Source organism: Giraffa tippelskirchi, chromosome 11 (assembly GCF_054371585.1).
Source record: "Giraffa tippelskirchi isolate mGirTip1 chromosome 11, T2T-mGirTip1v1.2.pri, whole genome shotgun sequence".
NCBI classification, from domain to species: Eukaryota; Metazoa; Chordata; class Mammalia; order Artiodactyla; family Giraffidae; genus Giraffa; species Giraffa tippelskirchi.
This window is the reverse complement of record NC_137285.1, coordinates 90838268-90855586: the sequence shown is the minus strand read 5'-3', so window position 1 is coordinate 90855586 and position 17319 is coordinate 90838268. Positions and strand designations below refer to the sequence as shown.

The window sequence follows — 17319 nt, the reverse complement described above, 5'->3', positions numbered from 1 at the left end:
TTGTTAAAATATGAGAAAAGAGGGAGATTATTAGGGTAAGATTGTCATAGAAGTTAATGGGGAAAAATTTAGGGAGACAGTAACGGCAGAATCACCTTGGCGAAAATACTTTTCCCAGTTTCAGCTTTTGGTGACTGTTGCTAAAATTTGTGTTCCTGAGGCCAGAAGTAATATTCAAGGTTTCAGCACAATGAAGATAGCAAGTGTGTGGAGAGGTCAGAGAAGATTAACAGGAAAGAAGGAAGGTAACAATTGGAGTTAGTTATCCAGGAACTAAATCAGTAAAAGGGAAGATAAAAGACAAGCTTAGACTATTAAGAAGTGTAAGTAGATGGATGAGATTATGTCAGTCAGTTCAGTTCAGTCACTCAGTAGTGTCCAACTGCTTGCAACCCTATGGACTGCAGCACACCAGGCCTTCCTGTCCATCACCAACTCCTGGAGTTTACCCAAACTCATGTCCACTGAGTTGGTGATGCCATCTCATCTTCTATTGTCCCTTCTCCTACCTTCAATCTTTCCCAGCATCAGGGTCTTCTCAAATGAGTCAGCTCTTTGCATCAGGTGGCAAAAGTATTGGAGTTTCAGCTTCCACATCAGTCCTTCCCATGAACACCCAGGACTGATCTGCTTTAGGATGGACTGGTTGGAGCTCCTTGCAGTCCAAGGGACTCTCAAGAGTCTTCTCCAACACCACAGTTCAACAGCATCAGTTCTTTGGTGCTCAGATTTCTTTATAGTCCAACTCGCACACCCATACATGACTAGTGGAAAAACCATAGCCTTGACTAGACGGACCTTTGTTGGCAAAGTAATGTCTGTGCTTTTTAATATGCTGTCTAGGTTGGTCATAACTTACCTGCCAAGGAGTAAGCATCTTTTAATTTCATGGCTGTAATCACCATCTGCAGTGATTTTGGAGTCCAAGAAAATAAAGTCTGTCACTGTTTCCCCATCTATTTCCCATGAAGTGATGGGACCAGATGCCATGATCTTAGTTTTCTGAATGTTGAGTTTTAAGCCAACTTTTTCACTCTCCTCTTTCACTTTCATCAAGAGGCTCTTTAGTTCTTCTTCACTTTCTGCCATAAGGGTGGTGTCCTCTGCATATCTGAGGTTATTGATATTTCTCCCGGCAATCTTGATTCCAGCTTGTGCTTCATCCAGCCCAGCGTTTCTCGTGATGTACTTTGCATGTAAGTTCAGTAAGCACGGTGACAATATACAGCCTTGACGTACTCCTTTTCCTATGTGGAACTAGTCTGTTGTTCCAAGTCCGGTTCTAACGGTTGCTTCCTGACCTGCATACAGGTTTCTCAAGAGGCAGGTCAGGTCGTCTGGTTTTCCCATCTCTTTCAGAATTTTCCACAGTTTATTGTGATCCATACAGTCAAGGGCTTTGGCATAGTCAATAAAGCAGACATAGATCTTTTTCTGGAATTCTCTTGCTTTTTCGATGATCCAGCGGCTGTTGGCAATTTGATCTCTGGTTCCTCTGCCTTTTCTAAAACCAGCTTGAACATCTGGAAGTTCACAGTTCACGTATTGCTGAAGCCTGGCTTGGAGAATTTTGAGCATTAGTTTGCTAGCATGTGAGCTGAGTGCAATTGTGCAGTTGTTTGAGTATTCTTTGTCATTGCCTTTCTTTGGGATTGTAATGAAAATTGACCTTTTCCAGTCCTGTGGCCGCTGCTGGGTTTTCCAAATTTGCTGGCATATTGAGTGCAGCACTTTTGACAGCATCATCTTTTAGTATTTGAAATAGCTTACCTGGAATTCCATCATCTCCACTAGCTTTGTTCGTAGTGATGCTTCCTAAGGCCCACTTGACTTCACATTCCAGGATGTCTGGCTCTAGGTGAGTGATCACACTATCGTGATTATCTGGGTCGTGAAGATCTTTTTTGTACAGTTCTTCTGTGTATTCTTGCCACTTCTTATATCTTCTGCTTCTGTTAGGTCCATACCTTTTTTGTCCTTTATTGAGCCCATCTTTGCATGAAATGTTCCCTTGGTATCTCTGATTTTCTTGAAGAAATCTCTAGTCTTTCCCATTCTTTTGTTTTCCTCTATTTCTTTGCACTGATCACTGAGGAAGGCTTTCTTATCTCTCCTTGCTATTCTTTGGAACTCTGCATTCAAATAGATATATCTTTCCTTTTCTCCTTTGCTTTTCTCTTGTCTTCTTTTTACAGCTATCTGTAAGGCCTCCTCAGACAGCCATTATGCTTTTTTGCATTCCTTTTTCTTGTGGCTGGCCTTGCTTCCTGTCTCCTGTACAATGTCATGAACCTCTGTCCTTAGTTCATCAGGCACTCTTATGAGATCTAGTCCCTTAAATCTAATTCTCACTTCTACTGTATAATCATAAGGGATTTGGTTTAAGTCATACCTGAATGATCTAGTGGTTTTCCCTACTTTCTTCAATTTAAGTCTGAATTTGGCAATAAGGAGTTCATGGTCTGAGCCACAGTCAGCTCCTGGTCTTGTTTTTACTGACTGTATAGAGCTTCTCCATCTTTGGCTGCAAAGAATATAATCAGTCTGATTTCGGTGTTGACTATCTAGTGATGTCCACGTGTAGAGTCTTCTCTTGTGTTGTTGGAAGAGGGTGTTTGCTGTGACCAGTGCGTTCTCTTGGCAAAACTCTATTAGCCTTTGCCCTGCTTCATTCTGTACTCCAAGGCCAAATATGCCTGTTACTCCAGGTATGTCTTGACTTCCTACTTTTGCATTCCAGTCCCCTATAATGAAAAGGACTTCTTTTTTGGGTGTTATTTCTAGAAGGTCTTGTAGGTCTTCATAGAACTGTTCATCTTCAGCTTCTTGAGCATTACTGGTCAGGGCATAGACTTGGATTACTGTGATATTGAATGGTTTGCCTTGGAAATAAACAGAGATCATTCTGTCGTTTTTGAGATTGCATCCAAGTACTGCATTTCAGACTCTCTTGTTGACTATGATGGCTACTCCATTTCTTCTAAGGGATTCTTGCCCACAGTAGTAGATAGAATGGTCATCTGAGTTAAATTCACCCCTTCCAGTCCACTTTAGTTCGCTGATTCCTAGAATAATGACGTTCACTCTTGCCATCTCCTGTTTGACCACTTCCAGTTTGCCTTGATTCATGGACCTAACATTCCATGTTCCCATGCTATATTGGTCTTTACAGCATCAAACCTTGCTTCCATCACCAGTCACATCCACAACTGGGTGTTGTTTTTGCTTTGGCTCCGTCTCTTCATTCTTTCTGGAGTTATTTCTCCAATGATCTCCAGTAGCATATTGGGCACCTACTGCCTTGGGATTTCATCTTTCAGTCCCCTATCTTTTTGCCTTTTCATACTGTTCATGAAGTTCTCAAAGCAAAAATACTGAAGTGGTTTGCCATTTCCTTCTCCAGTGGACCACGTTTTGTGAGAACTCTCCACCATGACCTGTCCATCTTCGGTGGCCGTACAGGGCATGGCTGATAGTTTCATTGAGTTAGACAAGGCTGTGGCCCATGTGATTAGATTGGTTAGTTTTCTGTGATTGTGGTTTTCTGTGCTTGTGGATTTGAGATTATATAGGTGTTGTGATTAATTAAATTTAATTGGGAGAAAAAATAAAATTAGGAGAGAAGTGCTTTTCACCACTCTCAAAACATCATCTGGAGACTTAGAAAGGAAAACTCCTATAAATATTAACTTGATCTGAAGTCTGCCAAGGCCATCTAGCTGAGAGTAGTTACTGTGGTGTGGTCAACTCTTAGTCTTTTAAGGTAACCTGGACAGAAATCCTGAAAGTGAAAGTGAAGTCACTCAGTTGTGTCCAACTTTTTGGGACCCCGTGGACTGTAGCCTGCCGGGCTTCTCCACCCATGGAATATTCCAGGCAAGAATACGGGAATGGGTTGCCATTTCCTTCTCCAGGGGACCGAAATCCTATAGAGTGTTTAATAGGAAAACATATATTTTTATATGCTAAGCTCAGCTTTAAGTGGATTCTCAGCATCCAGAGTACTCTTAAGAATATCTAGAATGCTTTACACATCAAAGTGTAGCCCTTTTAATGTGACCTTTTAAATCAAAATGTCTAATTTGGAAGTCACTATGTCTCAAAACAGAAATGACAGTTTATCATGGCTGTGCTTTGATGCTTTAACTGTCGTATCAAAAATAACTCTGGCATTTATAGCAGAATTTATAAAGCACTTTAGCTTAAAGACACCTGCTCATAAAAGAAGACAGCAAAAGAATATCTTTTAAATCTACAATATGAACTCAGCAGGCTACTCATAATGAGATTTCAGAGTTGTGAGTATTAACAGTTTCTGTGTATGTAACATTGATAAACTCAGCATGCGTGCTCAGTTGCTTTAGTCATGTCCGATTCTTTGCAACCCTATGGACTGGAGCCCGCCAGGCTCCTCTGTCCATGGGATTCTCCAGTCAAGAATACTCGCGTGGGTTGCCATGCCCTCCTCCAGGGGATCTTCCTGACCCAGGGTTTGAACTTGGGGCTCCTGCATTGCAGGCAGATTCTTTACCGCAGAGCCAAGGAGAAAGCCCCAGACCCAGTTTAGGTGTAATATAAATGGAGATGCTTTTAGCAGGCAAGGATTTTTCTTAGGTAAGTTCACAAATAACACAATCTGTAAGTAGCAGTTGAGATGTAAATCTCAAATGTGAACAATGTGGAAATAGGTGATACATTTGAATTGTTCTTTTAAGCCTTTCACTGCAACAGCAGGAAGAGTAACAGCTGCTGACATTTACTGAATGATTGCTATGTATCAACTCACTAGTGGAGTGCCTCAGGGAAACGTTAGTAAGTATGGTCAGGCATAATGATGCCAAAGTCTATAGTCAGCATAGTGTTGTAACAATATCTTTCCTGTGTTTGTTTTTAATTTGTTTTACATTTTCCCATTAATAATGGTGTGTCTTTCCTTTTGGCTCAGCTGGTAAAGAATCCGTCTGCAATGCAGGAGACTCCAGTTTGATTCCTGGGTCAGGAAGACCCCCTGGAGAAGGGATAGGCTACCCACTCCAGTATCCTTGGGCTTCTCTTGTGGCTCAGATGGTAAAGAATCCGCCTGCAGTGCGGGAGACCTGGGTTCGATCCCTGGGTTGGGAAGATCTCCTGGAGAAGGAAAAGGCGACCCACTCCAGTATTCTCGCCTGAGAATTCATGGACTGAATAGTCCTGGTCAACACACTCATATGTCGCTTTGGACTTAACAAAATAGTCTCCTGATGTCACTTTGGACTTGATAAACTAGTCTCCTAATTGGTCTCTCTGGCTTTTTATCCAGGCCCATTAATTAACTTGCTCTATATTTATTTCTCTTAAAAGTGTTTTGTAATTGTTTCATAGATTTCATATGAGATTTATTTTTGAGAATCATAAAATGAGTACATTCATGCCCCTTTGTGCATTTTCCTGCTTCTTTTACTCTCACTCTTTCACACACACATTTAGAGATTAGAATAATGTGTGATACTTGTGTAGCATTCATTATCTGGCATGCATTTTAAATACTTTTCATATATTAACATATCTAATCCTTACAGTAATTTTATGAGATTGGCTTTAGTATCTCCATTTTCAAATGAGCAAATTAAGGTGCAGAGAGGTTAATTCAAAATTATACAACTAGCAAATGTCAGTGCTTTTATATTTCTGTGTAGTATAGTATCTTGATGGGCTTGGGAGTTTTTAGGGTTTGTTCATATGTTTGCCAGCTATAATGAATAGTCCTGTTGTGATCATCTCTGTATGTTCCATATGTGCAAAATTTTCTCTAGAATGGTAGTTTTCAGAATGATCTGAAGATCTTTGAGGGGATCTTCAGTATCCTTCCTTACCCAGCCACTTTGTGGGAAACCAGATTCTTTATATACCTTGACCAAAAGAGGGTGAATACAGAAACAAATAAAATCTACCAGCCTTCTTTTAAGTCAAGAATTAAAGAGATTTGCAAAAAATGTAAAACAGTGCCACTTAATTTTTTGGATGATATAGTTAATTTTTATTCAAAAATTATATTTATGCTAACATGAATTTATTATTTTTAAGGTAGTAAATATCTAAATTTTCTCAGTTTTAATTTTTCATGTAATAAATAGCAACTGATACAATCCACTTGTGGGAGGTCTTAAGCAATTTTTGAGTGTAAGGGCTGCCTGACACCAAAAGGTCTGAGAAGCAGCGATTTTACAAGTGATGGTTGGGCTGTGAATTGCAACTCAGTAATGGGTTGTAGTGTATGTTTAGAAACTTAGAACACTTTTTTTTTTTTTTAAGAGGAGACAGAAAATAGTTCAGTTAATAGTTTAATGAAATACTGGGTCATAGAGTAGGTGCATCTTTGGCTTTATTTGGAAATGCTAAGTTGCTTCCCAAAGTGATTATTACAGTTTGCATTCCCATCAGCAATCCCCTTTAGTCTATTTTAACAGGTATATCCTATTTTCACAGGTGATGTTGTGTCTTTTTGTTGTTGTTGAGAGTTTGTGTGAAGTGATATCCTGTTATTTGTGCTCCCGCTTCATTGATGAAGATGCTTTTTTTTTTTTTTTTAATAATTTTACTAGTCTTGTGGGTTTTGTTATTCTATGAAATGCCCTTTGGTAACTTTTGCCTGCTTTCGATTGGTTTTTCTTTTTTTAAACTGATTTATAGTCATTCTTTATGTATTCTAGGTGTTTATTATCTATCAGGAGTATTCCAGTACTCTTTGGTTTGTCTTTATGATATGTTTTGATTAACAAGAGTTCATTGTTTTAATGTAATAAAACTTATTCTTTCTTTTATGATTATTATTTTTTGGTTAAATTCTTCCTTGGTTAAGTTTTTCCAAAGCCTTAATGATATTCTTCCATGTTTTTCTCTACATATTTTAAAGTTAGAGCCTATCGTCTTTTATTTGCTTGAAATTAGTGTGCTGTGAGGTAAGGATCCAATTTCATGTTTTATTTAAGATGCACAATTATTTCAGCATTACTTGTTGAAACTCATTCTTTCCCTAGTGGTTTACAATTCCAGGTGTCAGTATATTAATTTCCATGTGTGTGGCTGTGTTACTGGGCTCTTTGTCCCATTGTTGTATTTGTCTCTACCTCTGTCTCTACTATCTCTCCTAATAATTTTGATTTTTTTTTTATCTGCCTTGTTCTTCAAGAGAAATCAGCTATTCTTGGTCTTCTGCTGTTCTTCGGTGGAAATTCCAGAACTTTATTGAATAGGATAATTCTGTATTATAAATGTTATGAAATGTTCCTGTTTTGAAGAATATTTATATAATTCGTTGAACAGGTTAAACATTTATTGTCTGTTTGGAACTTAAACTCTTAAAAGGATGACTATGTTTTTTCAACACCTACTTTTTCTATGCCACCTGGGTGTCCCATCAGTCGGTTCTGACACTGCCTGGAGATGGTGCAGTGCAGACATGCAGGTTAGGACAGAAAGTCCACAAGACTGGCCCCATTTCAGTTGCCACCTGCAAGTCCCAGATGTCTCCAGGGAGTCTATTTCTTCCCAGCCAACTGTGGGTTAAGGAGTTCTCCTGACTTTCCCCCATCACATTCAGTAATTTGCTAGACTGACTCACAGAATTCAGGAAAATACTACACCTACAATTAAAACTTTTGTTTTTTTTTTAAATCATACAACTCCAGAACAGCCAAATGGAGAGACACATAGGGTAAGATGTAAACGAGCTTCTGTGACCAATCTGGACACTCCTGGGACCTCATTGTTCAAGAGTTTTTTTATGGAGGTTTCGTTATGTGGGTATGATTAATTAAATCATCAGCGATTGGTGATTGAACTCAATCTCTAGTCCTTTCTCTTGAGGGCTAATTGCCTGGTAGGTTTTTTTTTGACTATCTGCCGTCAGCCTAAAGCTATCCAGAGGCCCCACTATAACAAAGACAGTCCATCACTTAAAAATTCTAAGAGTTTTTAAACCCTTTGTCAGGGACATAAACTAAATACATAGTTTTTACTTTTCCACAGGACATAGAGATAATATATCATGTAAGAATAAGTGTTTTTAAAAGGGTAAGAAGATAGAATGATGAAGAGTGCTCCTTTAGGTAGGCAGGGAAAAACTCACTGACAGACTTTTGTGGGGCTTTATCTTATTCCTTTATCTGGGACAGAATCTTCTGCCTTTTAACTTTTTAAATTTATTTTTAATATGGAGCATAATTGCTTTATACTGTTGGGTTGGTTTCTGCCATACATCAGTGTGAATTAGCCATAGGTATACATATGTCCTCTTGCTCTAGAACCTCCTTCCCACATCCCACATCCCCTAGAATACTAGGTTTGAGCTTCTTGTGTCATACAGCAAATTCATACTATGTTATTTACATATGGTAATGTATATGTTTTAATGCTACTCTCTCAATTCGTCCTAACCTCTCCTAACTAAATGTAAGACCAGAAACTATAAAACTTTTAGAGGAAAACATAGGCAGAACACCCTTTGATGTAAACCACAGCAAGATCCTCTATGATCCACCTCCTAGAGTACTGGAAATAAAAACAAGAATAAACAAGTGAGACCTAATTAAACTTAAAAAGCTTTTGCACAGCAAAGGAAACTAAACAAGGTGAAAAGACCTTTGGAAAGTTATCCAAAAGGCAGCCCTCAGAGTGGAAGAAAAGAATTCCAAATGAAATAACTGACAAAGGATTCATCTTCAGAATATGCAGGCAGCTCAAGAAGACATACAGATGGCTAATGAACACATGAAAAGATGCTCAACATTGTTCATTATTAGAAAAATGCAAATCAAAACTACAGTGAGGTATCACCTCATTGGAGACAATGGCCTCATTGACAGATGATGGACAGAATGGCTATCATCAAAAAATCTACAAACAGTAAATGCTAGAGAGGGTGTGGAGAAAAGAGAACCCTCCTACACTGTTGGTGGGAATGTAAATTGATACAGCCACTATGGAGAACAGTATGGTGATTTCTTAAAAAAAAAAAAAAAAAAAAAATCTAGGAGTAAAACTACCATATGACCCAGCACTCCCACTACTGGGCATATACCCTAAGGAAACCATAATTGAAAAAGACACAGGTACTCCAGTATTCATTGCAGCACTATTTACAATAGCCAGGACCTGGAAGCAACCTAGATGTCCATTGACAGATGAATGGATAAAAAATTTGTAGTATATATACAATGGAATGTTATTCAACCATAAAAAGGAATGAGTTTGAGTGAGTTCTATTAAGGTGGATAAACCTAGAGACTGTTATACAGAGTGAAGTGAGTCAGAAAGAGAAAAACAAGTATAACATTAGTGCATATGTATGGAATCTAGAAAAAATGCCTTTTCATTTTGATTTTCTTTCTATGATTGTGGTTTTCATTCTGCAGGCTGTGGGAATGTAGTTCTTCCAGCTTCTTCTGTCTGCTCTCTGGTGGATGAGACCAAGAGGCTTGGGCAAGCTTCCTGATGGGAAGGACCGGTGGTGGGAAAGGCTGGATCTGACTCTGGTGGGCAGCACAAACGTTCCCTGAAACTTGAATCCAAGTGTCTGCTGGTGGGTGGGGCTCTGCTCCACCCCTGTCAGTTGTTTTGCCTGAGGGACCCAGCCCTGAAGTCTACGGACTGTAGGTAGGACTGACCTCCAGGCCCGCTGCGGCCAGCGCCCCTGTCCCCTCTGTGAGCCCCCGCCGGCCCACACCTCCTCAGGAGACCCTTCAAAACTAGCAGGCAGGTCTGATTCAGTCTCCTGTGGGATCACTGCTCCTTTCCTCGGGCCCTGGTGTGCACAAGATTTTGTTTGTGTCCTGCACGTGTGGAGTCTGTTTCCTTCAGTCCTGTGGAAGTCCTGCAGTCAAATCCCACTGGCCTTCAAAGTCAGATTCTCTGGGGATTCCTAGTCCCTTTGTGAGATCCCATGTTGGGAAGCCTGTTGTGGGGCTTGGAACCTTCACACCAGTGGGAAAACCTGTGGTGTAATTGTTCTCCAGTTTGCATGTTGCCCACCTGGTGGGTACAGGATTTGACTTTATCATGGTTGCGTCCCCCCTTCCATCTTGTTTTGGCTTCTCCTTTGCCTTTGGTATCTTTTTGGTGGGTTCCCGCATCCTCCTGTCCATGGTGGTTCAACAGCTAGTTGCAATTCAGTGCTTTCACAGGAAGAGATGAACTCATATCCATCTGTTCCACCATCTTGAACCAATCTCCCCTTACCTCACGGACAGACTTTCGAGTAGATAACTGAATGGTGTGTGGAAGGGAGCTTTCCGAGCAGAGTAAATGTAGCAAATGAAAATGGAGAGTACTGTGTGTTACAGAAATCCAAAAGTTGGTCAGTATGGCTGGAAAATGTGGATGGTGGTGGGGGCGGGGGTAGGTAGTTTAGAGAGAGACTGGTGAGGAATGAGGTCAGTGTCAGCCTGGGGTCAGTTAATGTGGAGCCATGGTAAGAATTTTGGATTTTATTTTGTGATGGAAAGCCATTGGGAGAGTTTTGATTAAGGACATTACTTGAATTAATTTATTTTCTTACTCATAACAACTACTATCTGGAAAATGGAGTTGGGAGGACTGCGGGCAAGTATGGTTCAGGGTGCTGTTATGGTAGTCCCTACAGAAAGATCACAGAGAATTAGTGGTGGGATTGATGAGAAGCTGCAGAGTTTCTGGCTGTATTGTGAAGACAGAGACCCAACAAGAGTTACTGAAAGATTGGATGTGGACATATATAGGAGAAATGACTCATCCAAGGGTTTTGGCCAGATCAGCTGGGTAGGTGGTGGTACCAGTTATTGTGCTGTGTTATGAGAGGAGTTGGTTTGAGAAGTAGATTCAAGAGTTCGGTTATAGACACATTGTTTGGGATACTCATGTTGACATCCAAGTGGAGGAAGCACGTGGGAAGGTTGATTTGAATATGGAGTTTGGAGAGGGAAAAGTGTGTATCCTGCATTTAAATGAAAGTTTTCAGCAAATAGAGGCTTTTTGAGGGCCCTGAGAGTTGATGATATCATCAAAGGTATCCATGTAGATGAAAACAAGAGGAGGAAAGACTAAGCTTTGGAGAACTCCAGCATTAAAGTTAGAAAGAGGAAGGGGAGAGAGAGAGGTGGGGCCGGAAGACACTGATGGAGACGCTGGTGTGTTAGAAGGAAAACCGGACTGTGGGGTTCCTTCCACTGAAGAAAGTGTGGGGATGAAGTGATCTGCCGTATCACGTGCTTCTGGGAGATCAGTGAGTTCAGCACTGTGAAAGTCATGGGTGAGCTTGAAAAAGTGTTTATCTGAATTAGTGAGGACTCGAGTCTGATTGTTGTTGAGTTGCTAAGTCGTGCCTGAGTCTGCAACCCCAAGGACGGCAGCGTGCCAGGCTTCCCTGTCCTTCACTGTCTCCTGGAGCTTGCTCTCAAACTGATGTCCATTGAGTCAGTGATGCCATCCAACCATCTCATTCTCTGTCACTCACCTTCTCCTCCTGCCCTCAGTCTTTCCCAGCATCAGGGAATGATCCGATGAGTCAGATCTTTGCACCAGGTGGCCCAAGTATTATTATCTTAGGTGTTTATCAACTACCTTACCATCTTTGTTATTTAGTCTCTCAGTCGTGTCCGACTCTCTGCGATGCCAGGGACTGTAGCCCGCCAGGCTCCTCTGTCCATGGGATTCTCCAGGCAAGAATACTGGAGTGAGTTGCTGTTTCCTTCTCCAACCTTACCATCTTAATCATTTGTAAAGTACAGTTCAGTAATATTAAATATATTCACATTGTTGTGAAACAGATCTTCAGAACTTTTTCATCTTGCAAAATGGAAACTGTAATCTATTAAACAACTCCCCTTTGCAACCTTCCTCAGTCTTGCTAATAACCATTTCTACTTTGTTGCTATGAATTTGATTACTTTAAATATCTCATGTAAAATGGAATGATAAAATATTTGTCTTTTTGTAACAGGCTTATTTCACTAAGCATAAATCCTGAAGGTTCATCATTATGTAGCATGTGATGGGATTTCCCTTCTAAGACTGAAGTACCACATTTTATCCTTTACCATTTTTGATAGATACTTTGTATATGTAATTGTTATCAGTTTCTTATTTCTTGGTTTAATTTTATTTCAGAATAGTTCTTATAATTAATTTTTATAAAGCTGTTTTGTTTTCTGCTTCCTTTTGTTTTGGGGTGACTTCTGATTCTTTGCTTCAGACTTCTGGCAGCAAATGAGGACAGTGATCCAAAGCATTCATAGTAACACTGACTTTCATTGCTTAAACCCTGATGTTCAAAATGAGGTGACAGACTTAGGAAATGTAATATATTTAGAATTGTTAGTCAAAAAATTTCATTATAACTTGCCTTTTTATATTAAAAGACTTTTCATAATTTTTGTCAACTGACCCAACCCAAGCAGTATTTTAATGATATATATGTGACAGATTTTTTTTTGAAGTTGGAATTACTTTCATTGGAGTGAGAAATACAAATTTTGAACTGTTCACTTTACAAGGTCTAGTAGGCAATGAATTTAGCAAAGATGGTTCTTGTTTTTTGACTTGGGATTACTTTTTGTTTTGGTTTTTGGTAAATCATTTATACCAATCCTTCTGTTAATATCTGTACCATGTTTGGTAGTACTAATAAAATTTGTTTTGAAAATCATAAGTTAATTTGCTCATGGTTTATATGTTCATTAAAATGCTTCCTAACCATTGTTCTTTGAATAGTACTTAAATGATAGGATTCTCTTAGGTTATATGGAGATAAAAGGCTCTCGGTGAAGAATAATATTTAAAGTTATGTGAATATTCATGGTATTTTGCGAGAGCTTTGGCGGTATTATGTATTTGAAGAGTTGAAAGACACCCTATTTTCCAGCCACCTCCAAAACTTGATCTCAATTTGCCCAAAAGTTTGAAAAATGAAAGCTGTTAGTCCTTGTTGCATGTGCACAGACTTTTCACAACAGAGTAGCATTCATTGATTTGAGAACTTCTTGAGATTTATCTCCTACCCTTTCCAAGTCCTTTTCCCTCGCTTTTAGTTTTCACAGCCATAGTGTGTGTTTTGTATTTGCTTTCTTAAATCAGCTGCAAAATTGCATGGCTTTTATCATAGAAATACAGTCCACCATTTTTAATAAGAATTAGGTAAAATATGGTTATTTTGATGGCCTCTGTTTATCCCAGGAGGCATTGTACTATATTGTAAATATTCGTTGTTCCTTTTTACTTTTCTGGGCTCAGGTTATTATGAGTATACTTTATAATCATAGTTCCCCAAAGGTAAGAGTTGAGAACCTAGTTTACTGTGGCTATTTGAATAAGGAAAATGAATGTCAGAGTTTTGAGCAGCTAGGAGTCATATCTTCCACCTGAGCTTTTCCCACTCTAGGTCTTTCTACCAACATATCACCTACAACAAGCAAAAAATTATCATGCACTGAAAATCATCATGTGAAACATAATCCCAAATTAAACAATATGACAAATGACAAAATGATGTATATGTGGAAATAAAGTTTTATATTTAGGTGTTTGATAAGACTTAATGTTTTCTAGTGGCTCCTCCCTCTTTTACCTCCTAACTGAACGTAACATTTTTGAGATAAGGACTGTACCTTATTTTCTTTCTGTATACCCCCAGAATTTTGGATATTTGATAGATACGTAGGAAGTATGTAGTTGACTGGGAACAGACTAATTTAGTCACTTTGTAGCAGTTCCTGGTTCAGATACTGTAAGAAGATAGTATTTATTTGTCTGAATATATATCTTACAGTACATATTTTTAAAGAAACTTAAATTCATTGTGAGTACCACATTAAACTATTAAATTCATTGTGAGTTCCACGTTGAAGTATTTCTGTGGAGCAGTTGTATTCAAGTTATGTGAACATTATTTCCTTTTTATAGTATTTGGCATACAGCTACATTTAGACATGTGAAGCACTTTAAAAGTTTTATTATTTTTGAGTAATGATTGAATTCTGTTGTGTATTATTATTGACTTTTATTTCTTCTTTTGTCTCTATCAGTGGAACATACGTATATATACATAATATATGTGATTTAAAATTTTGAAAGGTAATTTCGCATTTTTATTTTTCAGAACATCTTAGAACCATCAAAGTCTAATGGAAGTATGGTTCGCCATTCCTCATCTCCATATGTAGTATATCCACCCGATAAGCCTTTCCTTAACAGTGATCTACGACGCTCCCCAAGTAAGCCTACATTTGCCTATCCGGAAAGCAACAGCAGAGGTAATAGAGCCTAACAAAGTAGGTGCTGCCTTTGTGTGTTTGTTGTGGTTTAGTTGCTCAGTCGTGTCCGACTCTTGCGACCCCCTGGACTGTAGCCCACCAGGCTTCTCTGTCCATGAGATTTCCCAGGCAAGAACACTGGCGTGGTTTGCCTTTCCTTCTCCAGGGGATCTTCCCAACCCAGGTATCGAACCCACGTCTCCTGCATTGGCAGGCGGATTCTTTACCACGGAGCCACCATGGAAGCCGTTTGTGTGTTTACTCAGTGCTTAAATCTCTTAATTTATGTTTTCCATTTATTTGAAAATTAGTGGAAAGTATATGTCCCTATTCCTGTTTTGTGTTTTTTAATCTATTTATTTAGTTGCACTAGGTCTTAGTTGTGGCATGTGGGACCGTTGCGGCATACAAACTCTTTGTTACGACGCGTGGGATCTCGTTCCGTGTTAAAGTGTGTGTGTGTGTGTGTGTGTGTGTGTGCGTGCATGCGCCCGCAGGTGTGTGTGCTTAGTCACTCAGTCGTGTCCGACTCTTTGCGACCCTATGTACTGCAGCCCTGACCAGGGATCAAACCTAGGCCCCTATGTTGGGGGCATGGAGTCTTAGCTGCTGTACCACCAGGGAAGCCCTACCCATTCCTGTTTTTAACCTCCTCAAAATATTATGTCTTTATTTTGTTCCTTGAGTAAACATCATCATCCAGGTAATCATCAGGACTAAATTATGAGTTATCTAGGACTGCTCTTTTCATTTCCAGCACCACTCAGGAACCAAGACTTGTGTTTTGCTTCTGAAATGTCCCCCACACTTACTGGTTCTGTCTCTTCATTCTCATTGGTTTGGTTCAGGTTTTCATCATCTATTGCACTGATAATTGTAATACAACCTTAACTCATCCCCAGTAAACAGAATTGCTCCCACTTGCTGTTATTCATCATCTCTCCCACTTTAAAAGTTTCAGCATCTCTCCATGCCTTAAATAACAGTTTTAGATTTTTTATAACCTGGACTCTACCTGCTTTACCAGTTTCATCCCTGTCAGCTCCTCCGTTCTTCCTTACCCACACATCCTTTGCTCTGTGTACTTTGAAATATTTTTTGTTTCCTGAAACTTACCATCTGTATTAGTTTTCTTGCTGCCTTAACAAATTACCACAAATTTAGCAGCTTTAAATAACCAAAATGTATTGTCTCACAGTTTCTGGAGGTCAGAAATTTGAATGAGCTCAGCAGGGTTCTCTATGTAGGGTCCTGCGAGGCTGAAATCATGGTGTTGACTGGCCTGTGTTCCTTACTGGAGAGTCTAGGCAGCACCGTCTGCTAGCTCATTCACATTCTTGGCCAGTGCAGTTCCTTGTTGTAGAACTGAAGTTCACTGTCTTGCTGACTTTCGATCAGGGCCAGTCCTTGTTCCTAGCAACTGTCTGCATTCCCGTGCTTTTCTTAAGGTCCCCTGTAGGAATGGTGGGTCAAGGCTCTCTCATACCTCAGATCTCTCTGACATCTGTCCGCCTTTAAGGGTTCATGTGTTTAGTTACATTGAGCCCACTCAAATCATCAGAAATAATTTCGCTATCTGAAAGGTCCATAGCTTTAATTACATCTCCCAAAGTCTTTTTTTGCCATATTACAGGTATTCGTGGCTTTTCGGATTAGGACATAGGCCTCCTTGAGTGTCCTTTCTGCCTACCACGCCTGCCACATTAAGTTGACAAGCGTTGCTCATGCTGTACCCTCTAGTGAAATTTTCTGTTGTAGAATTTTACTCTTTCTCTGAAACCAAGGTTACATATTTCTTCTGAGAAGTCTTCTCTACCAACTCCCTCAACACATACCTCTCTTTGTCTCCTCAGATGTCTCTTCTGAACCCTCTTGGGCCTTTTTTCATGTCTCATAGCCTTCACTTTTGTGTGGCGGGTGATGGTCTCTGTCTCTAACCATCCTGTGTTAAAAGTCGGTATCATTGGATTGATACCAAAAACAACAGTAAAACTATAATGGATCTTAATGATTATCCTGGGGCATTGCTAAATAGTTCATAACACCACATTCTGAAGGAATAAAAGAAGCTTGCTGCCTGCCAGATTCTTTTTTCTCTTGTTTACTTTCTTCTTACTCTCCTTCTCCCTGCCCTCTCTCTCTCATTCCTGAAAACCACTAATTACTCACAAGCAGAATTTAGCTTTATTGTGAACACACTAGATAAAACACCTGCTAACTCTTCACTTTAAGTAGATTTGCCCCATTTAATTTTTCTTATTCTTTAGTAATTTGCTTTTCTCTGAACTTTAAAAAAAAGGTTGCTTTCTTTTTTTAATATGAGTGTAAAGATCAGAATTAGATGTCACACCATGGTAGGTGTGACATCTTATTCTTAGATTTTGTCTTCCCACTAGAACTCGGGCATGTTTTTGTGTGTGCTTATTTTTTCTAAGACATTATTACTAAAATTTCATTGATTTTTTGCTCCACTGTGGATTTCAGCTATTTGTTTTTTGCTTTTTTGGATGTTTGAAAGTTATACAACTTTTGTTATTTTTCTACATTGCCAGTCTAACTGCTGTGCTCGGGTGAGTAGCACTTTATCAATTGTTTTATCAGCCATTAAATTAGCAATTTCTTTATCATCGTCTTTGAGATACAGTGTCTTATAAGATGTTTCTAGGTAGAAATCCTTAAAAAACACTTAAATTTTTAAAATTCTTAAAAGACCTCAGATTAAATTTATTTCAGCAAACAGTTTGAAGTCCCCATTATGGGCTAGAATTTATATTCATAACCATACTTGGATACTGTTATCTACCTCTTACTTCATTATACAGTCAGTGCATAGTTTACAAAATAGTGTTATTATGAGATTAATTTTTAAGATATTTGCAGTACATTTCTCAGTTGAAAGAAAAGGGTGCCTAATTTGCAAATACCTGTTTAACCCATATGTGAATAAAATATAACACTTCTTTTATCTAGAAAACCATTAGTATAATTGCCACGGTACTAATGATTAAACACAATTTAAAAACATGAAAAGAATAAAATGCAGTAACATTTCCGACAA

At 39.1% G+C, this 17319-nt stretch overlaps 1 protein-coding gene across 3 annotated transcripts in view; it reads left to right on the top strand.

Moving 5' to 3' along the window:
• CEP57 (centrosomal protein 57) overlaps positions 1 to 17319 on the top strand; it is a 39970-nt gene that overhangs the window by 1929 nt on the left and 20722 nt on the right. For all 3 annotated transcript variants that reach the window (XM_081545455.1, XM_081545454.1, XM_081545453.1), the window contains exon 2: positions 14108 to 14261. In XM_081545455.1, the coding sequence (XP_081401581.1) occupies positions 14141 to 14261 (121 nt within the window). In that variant the 5' untranslated portion in view covers positions 14108 to 14140. The remainder of the gene's footprint in view (positions 1 to 14107; positions 14262 to 17319) is intronic.